Source organism: Botrytis sinoallii (genome assembly GCF_014898435.1).
Source record: "Botrytis sinoallii strain Bc 23 chromosome Unknown BSIN_010, whole genome shotgun sequence".
Classification (NCBI taxonomy): domain Eukaryota; kingdom Fungi; phylum Ascomycota; class Leotiomycetes; order Helotiales; family Sclerotiniaceae; genus Botrytis; species Botrytis sinoallii.
In genome coordinates this window covers 1,696,182-1,713,825 of record NW_024066037.1, presented here as the reverse complement: position 1 = coordinate 1,713,825, position 17,644 = coordinate 1,696,182, and the positions used below count along the sequence as shown (strand labels likewise).

At 41.5% G+C, this 17,644-nt stretch overlaps 6 protein-coding genes across 6 annotated transcripts; 2 read left to right on the top strand and 4 right to left on the bottom strand.

Annotated features, from left to right (window-relative positions):
* Positions 1-160: 160 nt before the first annotated feature.
* Positions 161-655, bottom strand: EAF02_006632 (uncharacterized protein; the record flags this gene model as incomplete). The annotated part of the gene is made up of 1 exon (XM_038902680.1): positions 161-655. The coding sequence occupies one exon, from the start codon at positions 653-655 to the stop codon at positions 161-163; it is 495 nt and encodes a 164-aa protein (XP_038757900.1).
* A 749-nt stretch (positions 656-1,404) lies between these two features.
* Positions 1,405-2,418, top strand: EAF02_006631 (uncharacterized protein; the record flags this gene model as incomplete). The annotated part of the gene is made up of 3 exons (XM_038902679.1): positions 1,405-1,725; positions 1,820-1,990; positions 2,065-2,418. The coding sequence occupies 3 exons, from the start codon at positions 1,405-1,407 to the stop codon at positions 2,416-2,418; spliced, it is 846 nt and encodes a 281-aa protein (XP_038757899.1).
* Positions 2,419-3,280: 862 nt separating this feature from the next.
* On the bottom strand, positions 3,281-4,882 carry EAF02_006630 (uncharacterized protein; the record flags this gene model as incomplete). The annotated part of the gene is made up of 3 exons (XM_038902678.1): positions 3,281-4,040; positions 4,124-4,400; positions 4,525-4,882. The coding sequence occupies 3 exons, from the start codon at positions 4,880-4,882 to the stop codon at positions 3,281-3,283; spliced, it is 1,395 nt and encodes a 464-aa protein (XP_038757898.1).
* A 528-nt stretch (positions 4,883-5,410) lies between these two features.
* On the bottom strand, positions 5,411-8,855 carry EAF02_006629 (uncharacterized protein). The gene is made up of 3 exons (XM_038902677.1): positions 8,638-8,855; positions 7,109-8,536; positions 5,411-7,058 (listed from the first exon to the last, which is right to left on the bottom strand). Exons 2-3 carry the CDS (start codon positions 8,157-8,159, stop codon positions 5,830-5,832), a joined length of 2,280 nt encoding a protein of 759 aa, XP_038757897.1. The 5' UTR covers positions 8,160-8,536; positions 8,638-8,855; the 3' UTR covers positions 5,411-5,829.
* A 2,140-nt stretch (positions 8,856-10,995) lies between these two features.
* On the top strand, positions 10,996-12,834 carry EAF02_006628 (uncharacterized protein; the record flags this gene model as incomplete). Its single annotated transcript, XM_038902676.1, has 1 exon — positions 10,996-12,834. One exon carries the CDS (start codon positions 10,996-10,998, stop codon positions 12,832-12,834), a length of 1,839 nt encoding a protein of 612 aa, XP_038757896.1.
* A 512-nt stretch (positions 12,835-13,346) lies between these two features.
* On the bottom strand, positions 13,347-14,321 carry EAF02_006627 (uncharacterized protein). The gene is made up of 4 exons (XM_038902675.1): positions 14,142-14,321; positions 13,887-14,032; positions 13,667-13,810; positions 13,347-13,477 (listed from the first exon to the last, which is right to left on the bottom strand). Exons 2-4 carry the CDS (start codon positions 13,933-13,935, stop codon positions 13,356-13,358), a joined length of 315 nt encoding a protein of 104 aa, XP_038757895.1. The 5' UTR covers positions 13,936-14,032; positions 14,142-14,321; the 3' UTR covers positions 13,347-13,355.
* Between the last annotated feature and the right edge of the window lie 3,323 nt (positions 14,322-17,644).

Sequence of the window (17,644 nt, the reverse complement as noted above, 5' to 3'; positions counted from 1 at the left end):
CGTGTCCTCCAAGATTCTTTTTCAAGCAAGTGGCTATCCTTGCAACCCTGCTCTATCCTTTTCGAAATCACACACATAATAGTATTATCTTCCATCTGTCAAACACATCCGGCAAGTAGATATACTGATACCCCTTGAAAAATACATAGCTCTGCACTATCTAATTTCCAACAACGTCCTCGTTATTAACCATTTTAATTAACCCTTTCGCCCATAAAGCAGGTATAGCCTTCTCATTCGTCCACTCCGTACATTTCCAGAATTTTGGTACTACCTCCTCATATCTATACGGCGTTCCATCTACCTTACAAGCTTCCATCTTCATGCTTTTCGGATTGAACCATCTCTGTCTTGGAGGCGGTGGAATACTCTTCAGAACTCCTGTCACTTCCTCTAAATCAGACACAGCAATTTTGCCCAAAAGATTTCTTTGATAGAATGACTCGAAAGACTCTGGTGGCGGTGAAGGGAACTTCAAATAACTCATTCCGCTAGCAGAGACGATATCTCCATTGACTTCATAGATCGTACCCGAGCCATCTTGGGAGGTTTCAATGAAGATATTGGTGTGGTAGCGTATAGCTTGAGGCATGAAAGGATCTTGCATTGCGAGATGCCATTGGATTTTGTAGATTTTGTAGGTTGGCAAAGTCATCTTTTCGTGCTGATATCGAGTAGGCATCAAAGAGTTGTTGTCAAGAATTGGTGAGGGAAATCTGGAAAACCATCATTGGCTAGTCTTGCTGCATACGGGGCTGAGGCTGATTTGCTGCAACTTCAAACATCGAACTACTTAGGTACGTAGTATGTTGGGCAAGCGAGGCAAGTAGCGCTAGCTCAAGGACTTAAGGCACTAGTCGTTAAGATTATCACGAAGGGTCACACCTTCAAAATCTATTCGAGCAAAGGTAAAAGCAATAGAAAGATAAAGGCTGCAACAACCAAGCACAGTATTGCAGCTATAGTGAAGAATCGACGAATCGCATCATATTCATATCTCTGTCGCGGGGGGGCAACCGTGACTGTCGCAATCAACGGAGTACGTTCGTTGCTCTCCATCATTTTATCGAGAGATCCTTATTAAGTTCAATCGAAGCTGGAGTCATCTAGACAATGAAGTTCAGCCGAGAGATTTTGACTAAGCGGGTTTGAATTCGAGTTTCGCATGCGTCATGGCATGTGAGATAGATAAATACATCTATCGATCATTTCGTCCCACTGTCATGCCATCGCCGACGTCGACTTGTTATTATTCGAAGCGGGGTGCCAATAACACGCTAAACACACTCCGCGGCCGCAATTCCGAAAATGCGGGGAGATTGCGACAGCTCTACAATAGTCAGCCACTTTCGCAAGTCCAATATCTCTCATATTTCGAACAATTGCCCCCTATCATTTGATAAAATGTCCCCTAGATTACCGTATCTTCCAAGACGACCGTTCACAAGTCTGCGAAGTCCTATATCAAAACGCTTCGAAACAACGGTAACGCGCCAACCAGATGCCATTTCAGATTCACGATGGCTGGGTACGATCAAAGCTAGGATTGGAAAATGTATAATGTTTGGAATGAGTCGAGAACAAGCACGAGATGCAGGGAAAATACTCGAAGTACTGGGGCGAGACTGGAGGGAATTGTTAGCTGGAAGACATGGTTATTTGGTGGATAAAAAGAGAGCTGGTCTAAGTCGACATAAGGTTGTCTGGGGGGAGATGGACTGTATGGTATATTCCCCTTTAAGGTAGAAGGGCTGGAGAACTATATCTTCCTAGATATATGTTGAAGTAAATCGGGGAGCTAACTGTTACTGCGCAACAGAAACATGTTAATAATGTCATGTATATACGATATGCAGAGAGTGCAAGAGTAAACTGGGCTCAAAATTATGCTGTTCATATCGATCCCCAAAATCAAGAAAAATGGAGACGAATGTGTACGCCAGAGGGCTATGGAATGATACTGAGAAGCATAAAGACGACCTATCTTTTTGTGAGTCTTTTCTAGTATTACCTTTCTCTATCGGATCGTGCGTGTACATTTACACTCTAGCTAACAAACATTAGCCGATGACATGGCCAGATCACATTTCCGTATATCACAAACTCACTCATAAACCCAAAAGTAAAGACGAATTCTCTTTCAAATTGGATGTCTTAATCGTATCGGAATTACATCAGCGAGCAGCTGCAAGATGCGAGGAAGATATTGTGACGTATGATTATGTAAAGGGAAAGAAAGAGGGCTTACAACCATGGCTTTTGGATGCTTTTGCGAAGACTTGGGACGAGCAAAATACGGCGATGAATAATGCACTGAAAAAGATCAAGGATATAGAAGAGAAGGTTAGGAAGTTGGAGGTTGATACATGGGACAGGGCAGATGCGGTAGAGGATATGGGAACACCGAACAAGGCTTGAAAGGCGATAGCTAAGGCACGAAAAGTGGTTATTGTCGATAATTCAGCACATTCACAAGGGCGAGAATCAGCTCTAGCTACGAGGTGTGCCGAAATATGTGCCAAAATTAGCATAGCTGGTTCACATGGTACCGACGCAGCAGCAGAACGAGAAGTCGTCCGAATCTGTAAATTTGGAAAGTAGAGCAAGGCTTATACTGGGAGATTGGTTTTGCATAGAATGTCGGTGATGAATGATAGAAGGATATGTAAGTGCGTATAAGAATCTTATGGACGTCGAAACACGTGCCTCAGTGCAAGCGATGGATGCCTCCCATCTCTCGATTTACAAAAGCCATTCAAACAGCAACCATCTGCCTCCTCTTGTTTCAAATGGGCTATCACTCATCCAGATCAGTCCAAGCACTCTACCTTGCATAATCTTCCCTCATCTTCTGCACAAACTCGGCAGAAAATCTAGCATCAAATCTTGTCACTATCAATATTAACAACACCATATTTCATTCCTCGTCAATCTATGTATATATACTAGCGAGTTGAGATTGAGAAAGTGGAAATTATTCTTTCCGCATGACGAGAGTGAAATTGGGCATAGATTCAAGGGATGGGCACGTTTGTATCCTTCCAATTCTATCGAACTCACGGCAATATCAAAAAATTTCGCCTATGTTTGTCATGTACGAATCATTCATCCATGAGTCAAATCGGCGCCTTTGTTCCATGTCAATGAGATAGGATTCTTCATTTCTCACATTCTCGCGAGGAAAGTTCTTCGAAATATTCTAGTCCCAAAAGCCAACAACGTTTCCGGGGACCTATCATACCTCTACCAAGATTCTAATTCAAGACACAACCAAATTCATTCAAGATTTCTTCTCATATTCACACTGAATACAATAAGAACCCCAATACATCTCAGTAAGCAACCCCACATCTTCCCACCACCCCAACTGCACATGTCCTATCTTCCTCCCTGGACACGCATAATGAAAATCTTTCACCATTTCCCAAACTCCCGGCCCCAAAGTCTCACTTGGCTGGTATCCCCATTGCGTCCCAGTTTTCGTCTTCCTCTCCACTAGATACCACACCGTCCCATCTTCCTCTTCTTTGGAACCCCAGACTGCTTCTATCTTTCCCAGGCTCCCCCCATTTGTCCCGAAATTAACCGGCCAGAATATATTGACAAAAAGGGTTTTCACGCATCGTAACATGAAATCAAGATAAAAAAGCCCTGGTATCGGCGCCTTCAGTACAATCCATCCCCACCATGATAAAGTCTTCGCCTGCCGTTTTGCTTCTACGTCTCCCAAATCGTAAATATCTCCGGGGATACGAGTCGGACCGGGAAGTTTATGCCAGGCCATGGGTGTGTACCATCCATACATTGGCTTATCTATCTCTTTCTCTTTTCCTTCCGTCGGTTCTGGTTCCGGATCAGGCCTCCAGTAACATTCATAATTCATTGATATTTCACTCATGCGCAATTCAGTAGCTTTTTTAGTATCCAGTTTCCATCTCGAATCTCCGAGCTCGGTAGAGGTAAGAGAACTGATGTCGACAAGAGGTCCAAGCTTACGACTCTTTACCGTGTTTAGAAAGCGTCTGTATGCTCGTTGAGCGCTGTATTCGTGTCAGTATAAAACAAAAATATACATCATCTCATTTCCATTTCCCATTCCAACTTCTAACAAGAACAAACTCACCCTCTCCTATGGCTCTCCCAATATCCATTAACCTGCAACGGCGCGCTGACCATCAAGCCCGGCACCACCAACTCTAACAATCCTCTATGCCAAAATTTAACATGTTTGCTCGTTGCAAATAGAAATGTGTGAGGCGTCACCACATTCTTTAATTCGTGGTAGTATTGCACGATGTTACTTTTATATCCCAGTCCCTGCATGAAGAGTTTTTCGATCCTGCTCAACCCGCGCGGAAAATAGAATGATATGGCGGTGTCGGGGAGTGCGAAATCTTCTCCTGAGTTGCGTGTTAGTTTTTGTAGAGCTATATATGATGAATAACACATGACATATAACATTTGAATTTGACGGTTAGCAGAACAAGCCCCTGAAAATACCGAAAGTAAACAGAAAACACTTACTCAAAATCTCCACCCAGCATTGAAACATGACCAATTGACACAATCCCTTCAATCCCTTCGCACCATATCCCACATCCAATTTCCATTCCTCTCCTATATCTTTCCTCCTCTCCTCTCCTCTCACCCACCGTCCATCCATCTTCCCAATCCCAACACAAACCGCCTTGGAAACCATCAAACACCCCAACGGTAAAATCTCACTCCGTATAAAGCCCACCTGCTCCGCATACAGCTCCGAGGCTTTCCAATGAGCCTTCAATTTATGCCATACCGCAATCATCTGACGCAAACGTAGCAGATCCTCCTTGGGCGGAATATTGCGACGTGGAACTGGATTTTTCACAGCGGGTTCAGCCATTTTGGGGAACCAATCAAAATATCCCTTGCGTATCAAAATAAAGTGTGAGCATAGGTTCCTAGGTTTTGCAAACTTTTGACGCGCTCGCATTTATAGACAAAGCGGAATCTAACAACATATCACCTAATGCAGATTGTTGCAAACCATGCATACATGCACATCGCACTTCTTTGTCAACAAAATTCTAGAGATCATGAAAGACCGAAAATTAGGCACGTACAAGGAAATCGATGAAAACAGAAACAAACAATTGGAACAAGAGATATCCACTTAGTAGATCCCACGAAAAATGCTCAAGTTCCAGGCGAAGAGTAATAGCTACCTGATTGATGGTACTAGTACCAAAGAAACACAGTGATTAGCCAAAACCTTGAGTGACTGTATGCCATGTAAACATCGATAGTTTATTTATACTGTTTTGTAGTAGTATCGTATGAATATCACTCGCAGTGATGTCTTGTTCAGTATCGAAATACCTGTGTATATCATCATTCACCAAATCAATCAAAGTAGTGGAAATGAATTTGAAAAAGGGCAAAACAAGTTTATCACGTTGTTCTATACACTAACATGTATCTTGTTTTGCTTGCATATATCTCATCTCATCTCAAATCACCCTCGCATACCCATATTCCCCCCTTCCCGTCTCCCACGCTTTGCCCGGTCAGATCTCATCCCTGACACGGTCACACCATCCACCTCTGAAACCTAATCATTACATGAAAACAAACCCCGATAAGACCGCAAAAGAGAGTGTGAAAAAAGTAGGTTCGAAAATGCATACAACGCTCCACGCCTGCCAGTAGCCTGCCAAACCACCAATTTCCAAGCCCATGGAATAAACACAAGAAAGAAAAATAAACTCCTCCCCTTTCCGTTCATTGAAATCCATCCTTCTAGCCATCGAGCTTAGAAGTTGAAGCCTATGCTTTTGCTCCATGTATGTTCTAATCTCTTCGTCGATCATGGTGACTCGACGGACCGAAATCTGGTGGATCTTGATGGGGTTTCTTGGTTTTTGGCATCTTGACATTGAATCGGGCTAAGAGTGCTAGATGATCACTAGGGAAATGGTAGTGTGGTAAACCGGGCACTGTTCTCATGTACTCTTCATCTACAGGTCCCAACAAATCAGTATTTTCGAGTGCGTTAGTCGAGTACCAGATATGATCAATGTGATCAGTGAAGCCGGGTGTGTAATTGGTCCATGTTAATTCTTGTGGACCATCGGCTAAGTTGGTATAGGCGGATCGAAGGGAGAAAGGGTGTTCAATTCCATCTCTCGTGAAATTTCCATATTGATAGTTGCCAAGGTCTGGATGATCTGGAGCAACTCTTCCAGTAGCTAACAATTCGTACACACTGGAGTCTGAAGTAGAATTTAAATCACCACAAACAATGAGCGGTATTTGGGTCTTATTCGTATATTCCATGGACGGGGCAGGTTCTGGAGCAACTTCCACAGGGGCATCAGGGTCTGAATCGTCCGTGATAGTATACGCTTTTTTATCTTTGCATGCTGGGTGCCGTTGATATTTCTCAGCAAATTTGCTGATGCTCTCCATTAGAATTGCGATTTGGATCAGTTTGACATCAGCATACGCTGGATCCCAGAATATGTGTGCATTGGCAACAATAACGCGTGATCCAGTGAGGCGGTTCTCGAAGAAAGCTAACACTGCAATATGATCCCTAGGCATGACACGATTGAAAATGTCATGTTGATTTTTCATATCAGGTCTGTTAATTGCGATGTTTGCAAAATCGATAAGTTGCTTATCGAGAAGAATGTATTTGTTGTTCTTATAGAAGGTTGCGCAGCCATCGACAGCCTTTGCAGCCGACTCTGACATAGTCTTGGCTCGTGATTTTGGCCACCATACACCTTTATAGTCTTTGTATGCAAGTTTCACGCTGAAAAATTCGCGGAAGTTTTCAGCATCAACTTCTTGGAGACATACAAAGTCTGCATCTCGTTCTTCGATTTCGCGTAGTATCTCGTGCCTTCGATGCTCCCAATCCAATGCTTTAGATGGAACGTAACCGTATTGACCGGGTCCCACATAGTTATCACATAAAATGTTGTAAGAGAAAACAGTGAACCGCTCGACGTCAGGGGCAACCGTCGTGCCATTCAGTAGATCAATCATTTCTCTAGGGGCGGGAGGGGGAGGTACTTGGGGACGAATTAGTCACGAGATAGAAATTGAAGACTTATGAACTCACCTGGAGCTTCTTCTTTAAGAGTATGAATAAGAGCTTTAGTTCCCTTCTCCATGATTTCACTTCTAATGGCAGGATCCATTTGTTTATTGCCTTCAATGCCTAACATCTCGAGTTGATAGAGTGATCCAAATGATTGTGGTAATGACGTAAGTTGATTATCGAACAGTAGTAAATTTTTCAGATATACACACATGCCTAATTCGGGGGGTAGAGTCTGCAATGCATTGTTTGAGGCATCAAGATGACGGAGGTGTCGCAATTGACCAATGGCTGAAGGTATAGATGTGAGGGCGTTGGATGCCACGTATAACTCTTGGAGGAAAGTATAGTGGAATACTTCAATTGATAATGCTCGTAGTCCAAGTCCGCTCATATCCATATTATGCCAATCTTGACGCTTAATAGTATCCGTGTTCGAGGGCCTGTTTCGACTCGCATTCTCTGATTCTTCCTCGGTTGATATCGTTGTGGCTTTGTCAACAGTATTTTCCCCTGCTTTGGATCTAGCAAAATAATGCGCGCCACTCTGTTTTGCCTTCTTTCCTTCCGCATACAAATCCAATTGCTTCTGCCAGTGTTCGTTCATTACCTGAGCCTGAGCACTATGTGCGTTTGTCGTATGTCCGTTTTGTAGGTTGGGAGCGAAAGTGGAAGCCGAATTCTGCATGCCAACAGATGGGAAGTTCGCATGGTGGTTCACCCCGTTGGAATTGTGTGCATTATGGTCTTGTTGAATATTGGCGTGGTGTTGATTATGCTGAGACTGATGTGTAGGAAAGTGAGGATATGGCATCATGCTTGCCATAGCGCCTCGTCCTGCGCCATTGACACGGCCATGCTGCCCTTGCTGATGGTTAAACATACCGTAAAGACCGTGGGCGGGAGATTGAGGATCGGGGGTTCGACTTGGGGATGGAGTATTCGTGTTAAAGGCAGACCGAATGTTATTTGGAGGTGTCCCAGTACGTATTAAATGTCTTGGATGGTGTGTAGTTTGAGGATAATAATAGTTCCCAGCGCTCTGCTGTGAAAATCTGTAACCATCTGCCATTAAAACCACCGCAGATAGAGATCTAGCGGAGGCGTCGGCTCAGCTTTGTGAGCGCAGGCCGTTGAAAGAGATGGAATAAACCGAGGACCGGTTAAACTGGTGGTTTCGAAGCTGGAGATCGGTTTCTTCTTCGTTGGCACATAGGTCTCTCGAGAATATCTTCTGGAATATACCACGATATCAAAGTTACCAGTGGTGGGGTGCGCTGCTGTGCGCGAAGCAATCGATGTTGGAATCAGATAGATATGTATGTTTTCAAAGTTTCGGTACGGTGAATTGTGTGCGGCGCGTATTCAGGGTATTTAATCGACTTTTGGGCTTTCGTGAAAGATCTCGCAGAGGTAAAGAGTGAACCGTTCAAGTTGTAAGTGTCGGGTCTATTATCTTGTAACTGGTAAGTGGCTATCTTGAGATGTGAACACTGTTGAAAGAAAAAGAATTTGTCTTTTCACTTAAGAAGCAAAAGAAATAGTACTACCTTTGAGTCAAGATGAAAACCTTCTCATGCGTTAAAACACTGCGAGGAAAAGAGGATCTTGTAGGATTGAATTCGCTGTATTGATGTTATCGTCAACTTCCTGCTTAAGATGTGGTTCACCCACTAAAGCTCCAACTAGGACTGAGCCGAACCTCAACATGGATGAGAGCTTAGCGCCAAAAAAAAATGAAATCACGTGAATCTCAAGCGAGTGACTCTTGGGCTTCAATTCAAAGTTCTCGATGGTGTATGATTGTCAATTCTTAGACAAACTGAAAATATATGCTTTATCTTTGACTTTTTAATCAGTTTTGTTGAAATTACATGATAGTATTACATCCTCAATACTCTTCAGGTTCTATAAAGTGGGGTTTCTATCTCATTTAAAGCATTACGGTCTTGTTCCAGGTATAAACAATGAGTACTGCTAGATAGGTAGTACTTGCTATGTATGACGAGACGGCACTTGGTTGTCTCTTACATCAGTTAACTTTGCTCTTGGAATGCTTTCAGTCTACTCTGTTTCATGTTTTGAGTCCATTGACCTATAGGATGGTTACTTCAAATCTATTCGAAACAAGTAAATACTCTCAATCTTCATGCTCCTGTCCAACTGGATTCTGATGAGGTAACATCCGTCCTTATCTAAGACTAAAAACTGTGCTATATGGAATATGGAATATGGAATATGGAATACATTTGTCCCATGTTATATATGCAAGAAGCCTTTTGTCCTATCTTTTGCTGCATTTTAGATTCTCGAGTCCCAACATCCTGCAAGGCTTTATTTGATCTGGAATTCTAGATTCATCCAATCATCAATATCTCATTTAACACAACTAGATTCATCCTTTCAGCATAATCTCACAAGTTGCGGGCGGTTAGTCAAGTCGATGGGGTTTTTACGCACAACTCCGGATCAAACAGTTACTTTTCAGACGGTCCGGAGAAGTCACTATGTCTGTCTGAAGGAGCAGCCACGAATCCGAAAAGAAAAACTGTTTAGTTGTTAAACGACTACTCTTGAGTGAAACCTGGGGTACGACGACACGGGGGTATAACTCAAACTGGTTGAAAGCTAACCCAACCAACATTAATCTCGGGGAAACTTTCAAAGGTACAAATTTGTATCACCAATCGGATCATGATTTAGGTTGGGTGGTGATTGGAACTTCCCTTCAAGCAGGGTATATCTGCGAGTGAGCGCGGGGAAGACTACCAATGCTGAAGTTAACCCTCCAGGAAACGCTCGCTTCCAATGTATTGAACGTGGAGTTATAGGTCTTACTGCATACTCAATATTTTCAATTTCCCTCAATGAATCGATCTTTTCTTGAAACCCCGGCATTGGGAAATATGAATACGACCCTAGATATAAGTTCCTTTAGTTGCAAGATGTATAATCATTCCCAACGAATTAGTTATCTAATTTGATGTTCAGAGTGATCTGATATATGCATGATTTGTCTAGACTTGTTAGCTTTTCTGTATATATCATGATATAAGGCTAGAATTTTCCCCTCCTTTCCCGGATTTTCACAACGAGGAATTAAAACTCCGCCAAAATCGACATTCATAACAATTTAAATTAATATAGTCGAATATCATCAACATCACAACATTACGAGATATCAATTTAGGATCCTCGAGGTCTTCGCAAGTCCCCCCATCATTGGTCTATACGATACGGAAGTACTCGTACAATATTAGAAAACCCTTGACGCCCAAATGCCACTGGGTCGCTCAATCCGATCGATTTCTAGGATTTGCTTGTCTTTCTACCTGGTTTCCCGGTTGGATTTAATGCATAGAAAGGACTTTCCCATGATTCCACGTGCTATCAATCTGTCACTCGAATATACGAAGCTATATAGTCTCCAGCCCGATACGTATTAACCTGACTACTCGCCTTGCTATCTTACTACTTCTGTACATGGTCAAGAGATCACCTGCAATGCGGAGAATTATACAAACTCTACTCGTACCTACTTAAATACTTCATCAAGCACTGCATTCACGAGTCACAAACATCTAACAGCGTCACATTACCGATACATACATATTTACTACTTTCATCAGATTCTTACCCCCAGCTTCCCCGTTTTAACACAGAAGTCCATTCGCTGTCTGGAACACGAATACTTCAAAATTCATCACGATACCAAAAGTTGGAGGGGTTTTTAATTAGGCAAAAATATCAACGGATTCCCTTGGGTGCTGGACCGAAACCTATAGCCATTATACTCCAGGAACTCGTCACCTATAACGATGATTTATTAGTTTTTAAATTGTTCACCAATGAGGCTCATTCGAATGATATAAATTCCAAGGAAAAGGGGATCATCATATTCATTCATCATGTCTGAAGCAGCCTTCTTTTATAATACCACGGTCCAAAAGCCTGATCGTTCCAAACCGCCATCAGCACATACAAATATCTCAGTCCATTCACAAGCACAACCCGTGAGACTATTTTCCAAAGGCAGATCCAGATCCCAATCCAAATCCAATTCACAGAGAAATGAATTGTTATCACAATTAGATTCCGATCATCCAGTTCCACCACTAAATCTACAACAAATTCGCTCCTCCCCTCCCACTCTTGTTGGGACTCCTACATCTAGAAGCGATAACCATAAGAATAACGATCCATTTTCCGAGGTATTGATCAACACGAATACTGCAACTAGCTTAACTTCGACTTCGACTTCGGGTGTTGTGGGTGTGGGTATGCTATCAACCCCTTTACTAGATTACAAACACTCCGCAAATCAAACCAACAAAGCCCGGGCCGCTTCAGAAGCGAAAGCAAAGCGCAAATCATCATCGACTTCGGGTCATTCTTCTCACAGCATCAAAAATGCAAGCGGAGTGGAACGGTATGCCTCCACCAATTCCGCCGTCCACCAGCAGAGAGGAGCTTCCGATTCCGTAGGAAGATCAAATAGTATTTCAAGTACCACTGGTTCGAGTTCCATTTCGAAAATAAATTCATTGGAGAGAGATCGTGATCGTGATCGTGATCCATTTGGATCATTATCACCAGAAGCTCTAATGGCACAACCATTTACGAAACGAAATGGTCGCCGATACCTACGAGATCCTTCATTGGCATATCCCCTACCATGCGATCTTCCAGAAATCCATCGGCAGACTTTACGAACCATGTTATTGTGTCAAGTTTTCAACGGTCCTACATGTTCATCAGCTTTCAACAATCGGCCTCCCAAACGAGTACTCGAAATTGCTTGCGGCACAGGCTTTTGGAGTGTAATGTGCCATAAACATTTTTCGCACAAAGGTCATTCTTCGATACAATTCACGGGTATTGATATCGCACCGCTAGCTCCTCGTATGGATGCAGACGATGATATGAATTGGCGATTTGTTCAGCACGACTTGAGGAAGACGCCTCTCCCTTTTCGCGACGAAGAATTCTCCCTCATTATGGTCAAGGACTTTAGCATGGCACAATCTACAAAAGACAATCCGCAACCTTTGATGGATGAATATTTACGAATCTTAAAACCTGGAGGTGTATTGGAAATCTGGGACGGCGATCATACTATTCGAATGCTCTTATCACACGCACCACCAGCTGCAAAGGACAAAGATGATTCTGTTCAAGCTCAAAAACAAATACACACTAATGCAATGGGCGCATATACCATAACACCACAAACACCATTAGCAGAACCACAAAATCAATATCTCATGGACTACAATAAATGGATATCCAAGGCCCTCGACACTCGAGATTTACCCACCATGCCATGTACCAGTATTCGACCCATGCTTCTCCAAGAAGCCGCAGTCCTCGAACAAATCGAAAGTCGAAGATTAGCAATTCCTCTTGGTGAAGTACGTTGGGAACGTGAAGGAGTCGGCGGATCTACCACCTCCCTTAACGGACTTCATGGATCGAAAGGGAAAGCTAAAGAAATTGATCGTAAACACCTTACACCGGGACAAGCGGCTCTTCGCAGAACAGCATTAATGAGCATTATACAAATGATTGATAGTTTAGAACCATTATTGAAAGAAGCGAGTGGAAAGAGTATGGATGAATGGGATCGTTGGTATGGGAATTTGATGACGGATTTGTTGAAGAATAATGGAACATCTTGGGGAGAATGTTTGGAAGTCGGTGCTTGGTGGGCAAAGAAAAAGGATCCAAAGTCTGATTTGAATACTTGAGAGGTGATTTACTGCCTTCGAATCTTTCTGGGTTTTCTCCTCAATCTTCTTCTCTTCGTATGTTTATATTGCCTACTACCATTTCGATCATTTCCTCGGCTGGCCTCCACTATATCATACCTCTTATACATCCCGCGTATGCGAATAGATTTTCCACTTCATTCTCGTCTTAAGATATCTCGATTTTGGAACAGATATCCTTTCTCATCCTAAAATATCTCGACCCCGAAATAAATCTCTCAATATCGAAGTATAGAGCCGACTGGATATATCACCGATATCATATGTTTTCCGCAAGGCTTGTATATATCTCCTACATCTGCATCTACGCCTGCATTTGCATCGGCGTATGCTATTTATCATTGGATATGATCGTCATCCTTCTTTGTATCTTTGGCGCAGCGCTCGATACCTTTTAAGATAGTACCTGGATATACCCAATATGTATTTAATCAGCTTATGTTTATATGTGTGTAAATTTGATACTTGTTATTTTGTGTGAACTTTCCACTTTAATCTTCTCAGGCTCTCACAATGGGTAATTGAGTAGACGAAGAGGATATTTGGCGATGTGGTAATGTGATAATGTGATAATGTGGTAATGTAAGTGATGTGATGGATGTAACGTACAATGCTTCAATTTCTAATCTCACCAAAACCGTTGAATCATTAGCATATGTATTCAAAAAAATCCCCTGCATTTCTCTCATTTCTTCTCCTCCCCTCTCATCCCCTTCACACCCCATCTCCTCTCTTCCCCTAACCCCCAACCCCCAACCCCCAAAATCGAATTGAACCAAAAGAAAAAGAATAGAAAAAGAACAAAACATACCCTTCCTCACAAACGCAGCCCGTTCAATCCCCGCGCGTATCTCAGCCGCAGTCGTCAAATGAGAATTGCTCATGAAGGCGCGGTGTAAACGGGTGCGGAAATAGGTGTAGCCGAGGGGGTAGGAACGCCCTAGGTTGAGGAGTTCTAGGAAGGGGGAAGGGTTACTTGGGGAGGGTTTCTTGGAGGGGAGGGGGATGATGAGAGAAGAGGAGGGGCGTACCTTTATATATCCCAATTACCTCTCTCCTCAGACTTGTCGACGAAGACATTATGTAGGTAGATACCTACTATGTGTAGAGGTAGGCAAGGTATGTAGGTATAGCACGTAGCTATTTGCTTCGCCTTCTTTGCTTACTTTAATTCGAGCTACTGAAACTTTAGCTTATCTCCCCATCCCTATCGTCATCGTCATCGCCATCGCATTGCCATTGCGATCAGAATCTGTACTTCAATTCGTACTAATAAGGGCACTTACGATGCGTGATTGAATGAACATACAATACACAATTGAACAATCGAATAATCAGTAACCAGCAACTGATCAATATCAATATGTCCAGGTGCGTTGTATCGAAAAATTCGTAAGTTTATGGTGTGACATTCGTACTGAACTGTACCGTACCTAATTAACGAACAATCAATGACGATATTTATTTATCCATCCCGACAATACGCTAATTATCACGAACTTGAACGACTATTTTCATGCCGAGGGATCAGAAGATAAACGCTCGTTTAATTGATGTAACCTTATCTAGGTAGCGAGCTACCTAGCCCATCTCGAGCCCATCCAACCCATCTACCTCAAGCCCAGTATATATCTCCAACCTTCCAGATACAATTTCAAGATCCCAAGATACTGTATCATCGATTGGAAAGATTCACAGCCCGCACTTTACGCTTTATGCTTTACTGAGACTTATCAATGAATGAATCAGATATATGTCATGTCGTACACAACCCAATTTCAGCCCGAATTTTCGAGACTTCGAGATTCCAGACTTCCAAGTGAGGAATTATGAGAAGAGAGATAGATGCGTTTGATTTACTTATCCTCGGGTTTCTTTACATTTTGTTATACTATATATCCATTATACATCACATATCCATACATTCACACTCTCGGGAGATCCGATTCTCAATTGTACCACAGTACAAGTATATAGTTCTCAATACACCCATCTAGAAAGTCTCCCAAGATCAGAGCGTCCTGGGAAAGTCTTCCCAAAAACTTCTTTAGGAGATATACAGTGACTTCCTCTTACCTAGGTAACAGATAGTATGTCCATCTACTATCATACAAAGACATAAGATACAGGTCCTCAGGCTGCACAACTTCTCCTTTTCTTCCTCCTAATATTCATCATCCTTTCCATATCCTCTCTTTCACGACTGAGAAGAGAATTCCATATCTCTGATCAAAATGCCAAATAAGAAAATAACACTAAAAATAATCAGATGAGTCCATCTGTAATTCTATCCGAGGTGAAGTCATTTCTACAGTTGCACTCTTTGACTCAAGGGCATTATTTGCGATTCTCAAACTTGCAGTCTGTTTCTGCGACTGTGTGGAGTGCAATGCAATGGACAATTTATGGAAGTAGGTCGACCCAAAAGGGTGGATGGATAAGTGCTATGGTACTTGTGGTATGTGGGTTTATTAGAGAGTATCTAGTACCTAATGATGCGTGGATAGTCTATTCTGGTATGAATGGTGGTGTATGGATGTATGAGATGTGTGGTGAATATTACTCATTGCGAAAGATAAAAGAATGACAATTTTAACCAGAAATAATTTTCAAGCTCATCCTTTCCATTTGGGATCACCATAGCTTTAAGATATTCTATAGCTACTTTGTTATTTCTTGTTATATGGCCTGGACGAGAAAATAAAAGTAATGCTTTGGCCAATTCCGAACCTACCTAGTAAGTAGCTGGGAGGATTCACTAACAGAACAGACAGACAGCAGATATCTTCTCACTTTTCTTTCCTGGGAATTTATTCCGTGTTCTGATTGAGATTTATCCATTCCATGTAGGATTCTAGAATCAATAACATCGCTGTAATCATTCTGCAGCAAGCATTTCGGAAGTGAGAGTCAGATTCAAGTATATCTCACCTCATCAGACTCAACAATAACAGTCTACAAAAACATCTCAGTGTATGAAGAACAGTATATAGACTACTATAGACATCATAGTTACATTATAAAGCACCCTCTCTTCATGATCCACTCAAGTATCTGCTCTTCGTCGCTTCATTTTTGAACTCTCACCATTCATTCATACAGTGTGAAAGAGAGTGAAAATTTACATCTGTCCGTTTATCTACGTACAATAAAGACATCTATCCTATTTGATAATCTCGATTTTTGCATATATTATTATCTGATACACTTGATCCCATTACTACAATATATTCATTCTATCCTATCCCATCTCATTTCGACCAGATAGATTAAACCGCATCATCTCACATCATATCCCATACCCCCATCGCATCAGAGATATCGAATTGAAAAATCTGTATCAGAGCAGACAAGAGTAAATTTACTATTACCAATACGCTGGATTCCCACCTACTCTCACCCACCCGCATAAAAGTATCTTCCCATACACTTTACACACCATACACATCTTAAGCATTCCCGACCGCGCAAAGGAGGACGAAATGCGACGCATTCCCTGTATATATCCCAAAAAACAAGTACACCAGAAAAATCCCGAACTGACGGCTGGTGGTCTTTTGATATCTTATCTTACGTCTCCTATTATTAGTAACATATTATATTGAAAGAGTACTTTTTTATGTAACCCTAGGTGTAAGGTTAAGGTTAAGGTTAAGGTTGAAGTTGAAATCCGATAAGACGGGATGTAATGAGATGGAGTGAAAACATAGAAAGATAAAAAACAATATTCTCATTTATCCAGCAAAACTCCTAGCAAGCTCATACTCATATATAATATGTATTTCACACATAGTAACATGAATAGAAAAGTGGAAAAGTAGAGACTTACTATCAATATCGCTTAGAATACTTAACGGATATATAAATAATAGCTATTCTGAAATAGATACAGAGTGTATTTATATATATATATGTCACGGAATTCACCGTATAGTGTAACCCTACGGTATTAATCCTAGTACTCCTCCGGAGTACTCATTCCCATGATTACTAAAACTATTTCACTCAGTTCATTTGTGTACCCTATATACCTAATTAGGCGACTCCATCGCCTGATCAGGGTATATAAAGCAGGTATGATCCTTATGATCACACCTCAAGTCAATCTAGTTATTATCACTCTATATACCTATCTCCTGATCAAAGTGACCATTAGACATAGCTATTACCTCCGTGATAATATACTATATACATACTTCTTTTTACTAGATATATATATATATGTATATGCCTAGGTACGTATATATACATATACTACTAGTATCTGTTGAACTATCAGCAGATGAATATCTATATTATATTACTATAACTTTATATACTTATCCTTCTCATTCAATTTCATTAATAGTGTAGTAATCTATATCTATCTATTTATTTATTTATATAATAAATATTTCTTATTATATATTATATCATATCTACTATCTATATAATATATAATATATTATATCACATAATATTACACTATATTATACTATAAATCACCTCAAATACAACCTAAGCACCCTCAAGCACTCTCAACTATATATAGAAAGGTACTATGAAGATATCGTGATTGAGATGGGATATGCGTTGTAAGCTGTGTATATATATGTACCTGGTAAATTTGAAGGCTAATAGGATGCGGATGCGGATGCTGAAACGTGTTGTGAGGGGAGGGATGGATTGATTAGATGATTTAAGAGGGGAAGGGGGAGAGGGGAGGAGGGGTTGGTTGGTGGTTTCTTCTGGGTATATGTGGATGGGGGTGTGTATGAGAGTGTATAGGTGTGTATGAAGATGTGAAATT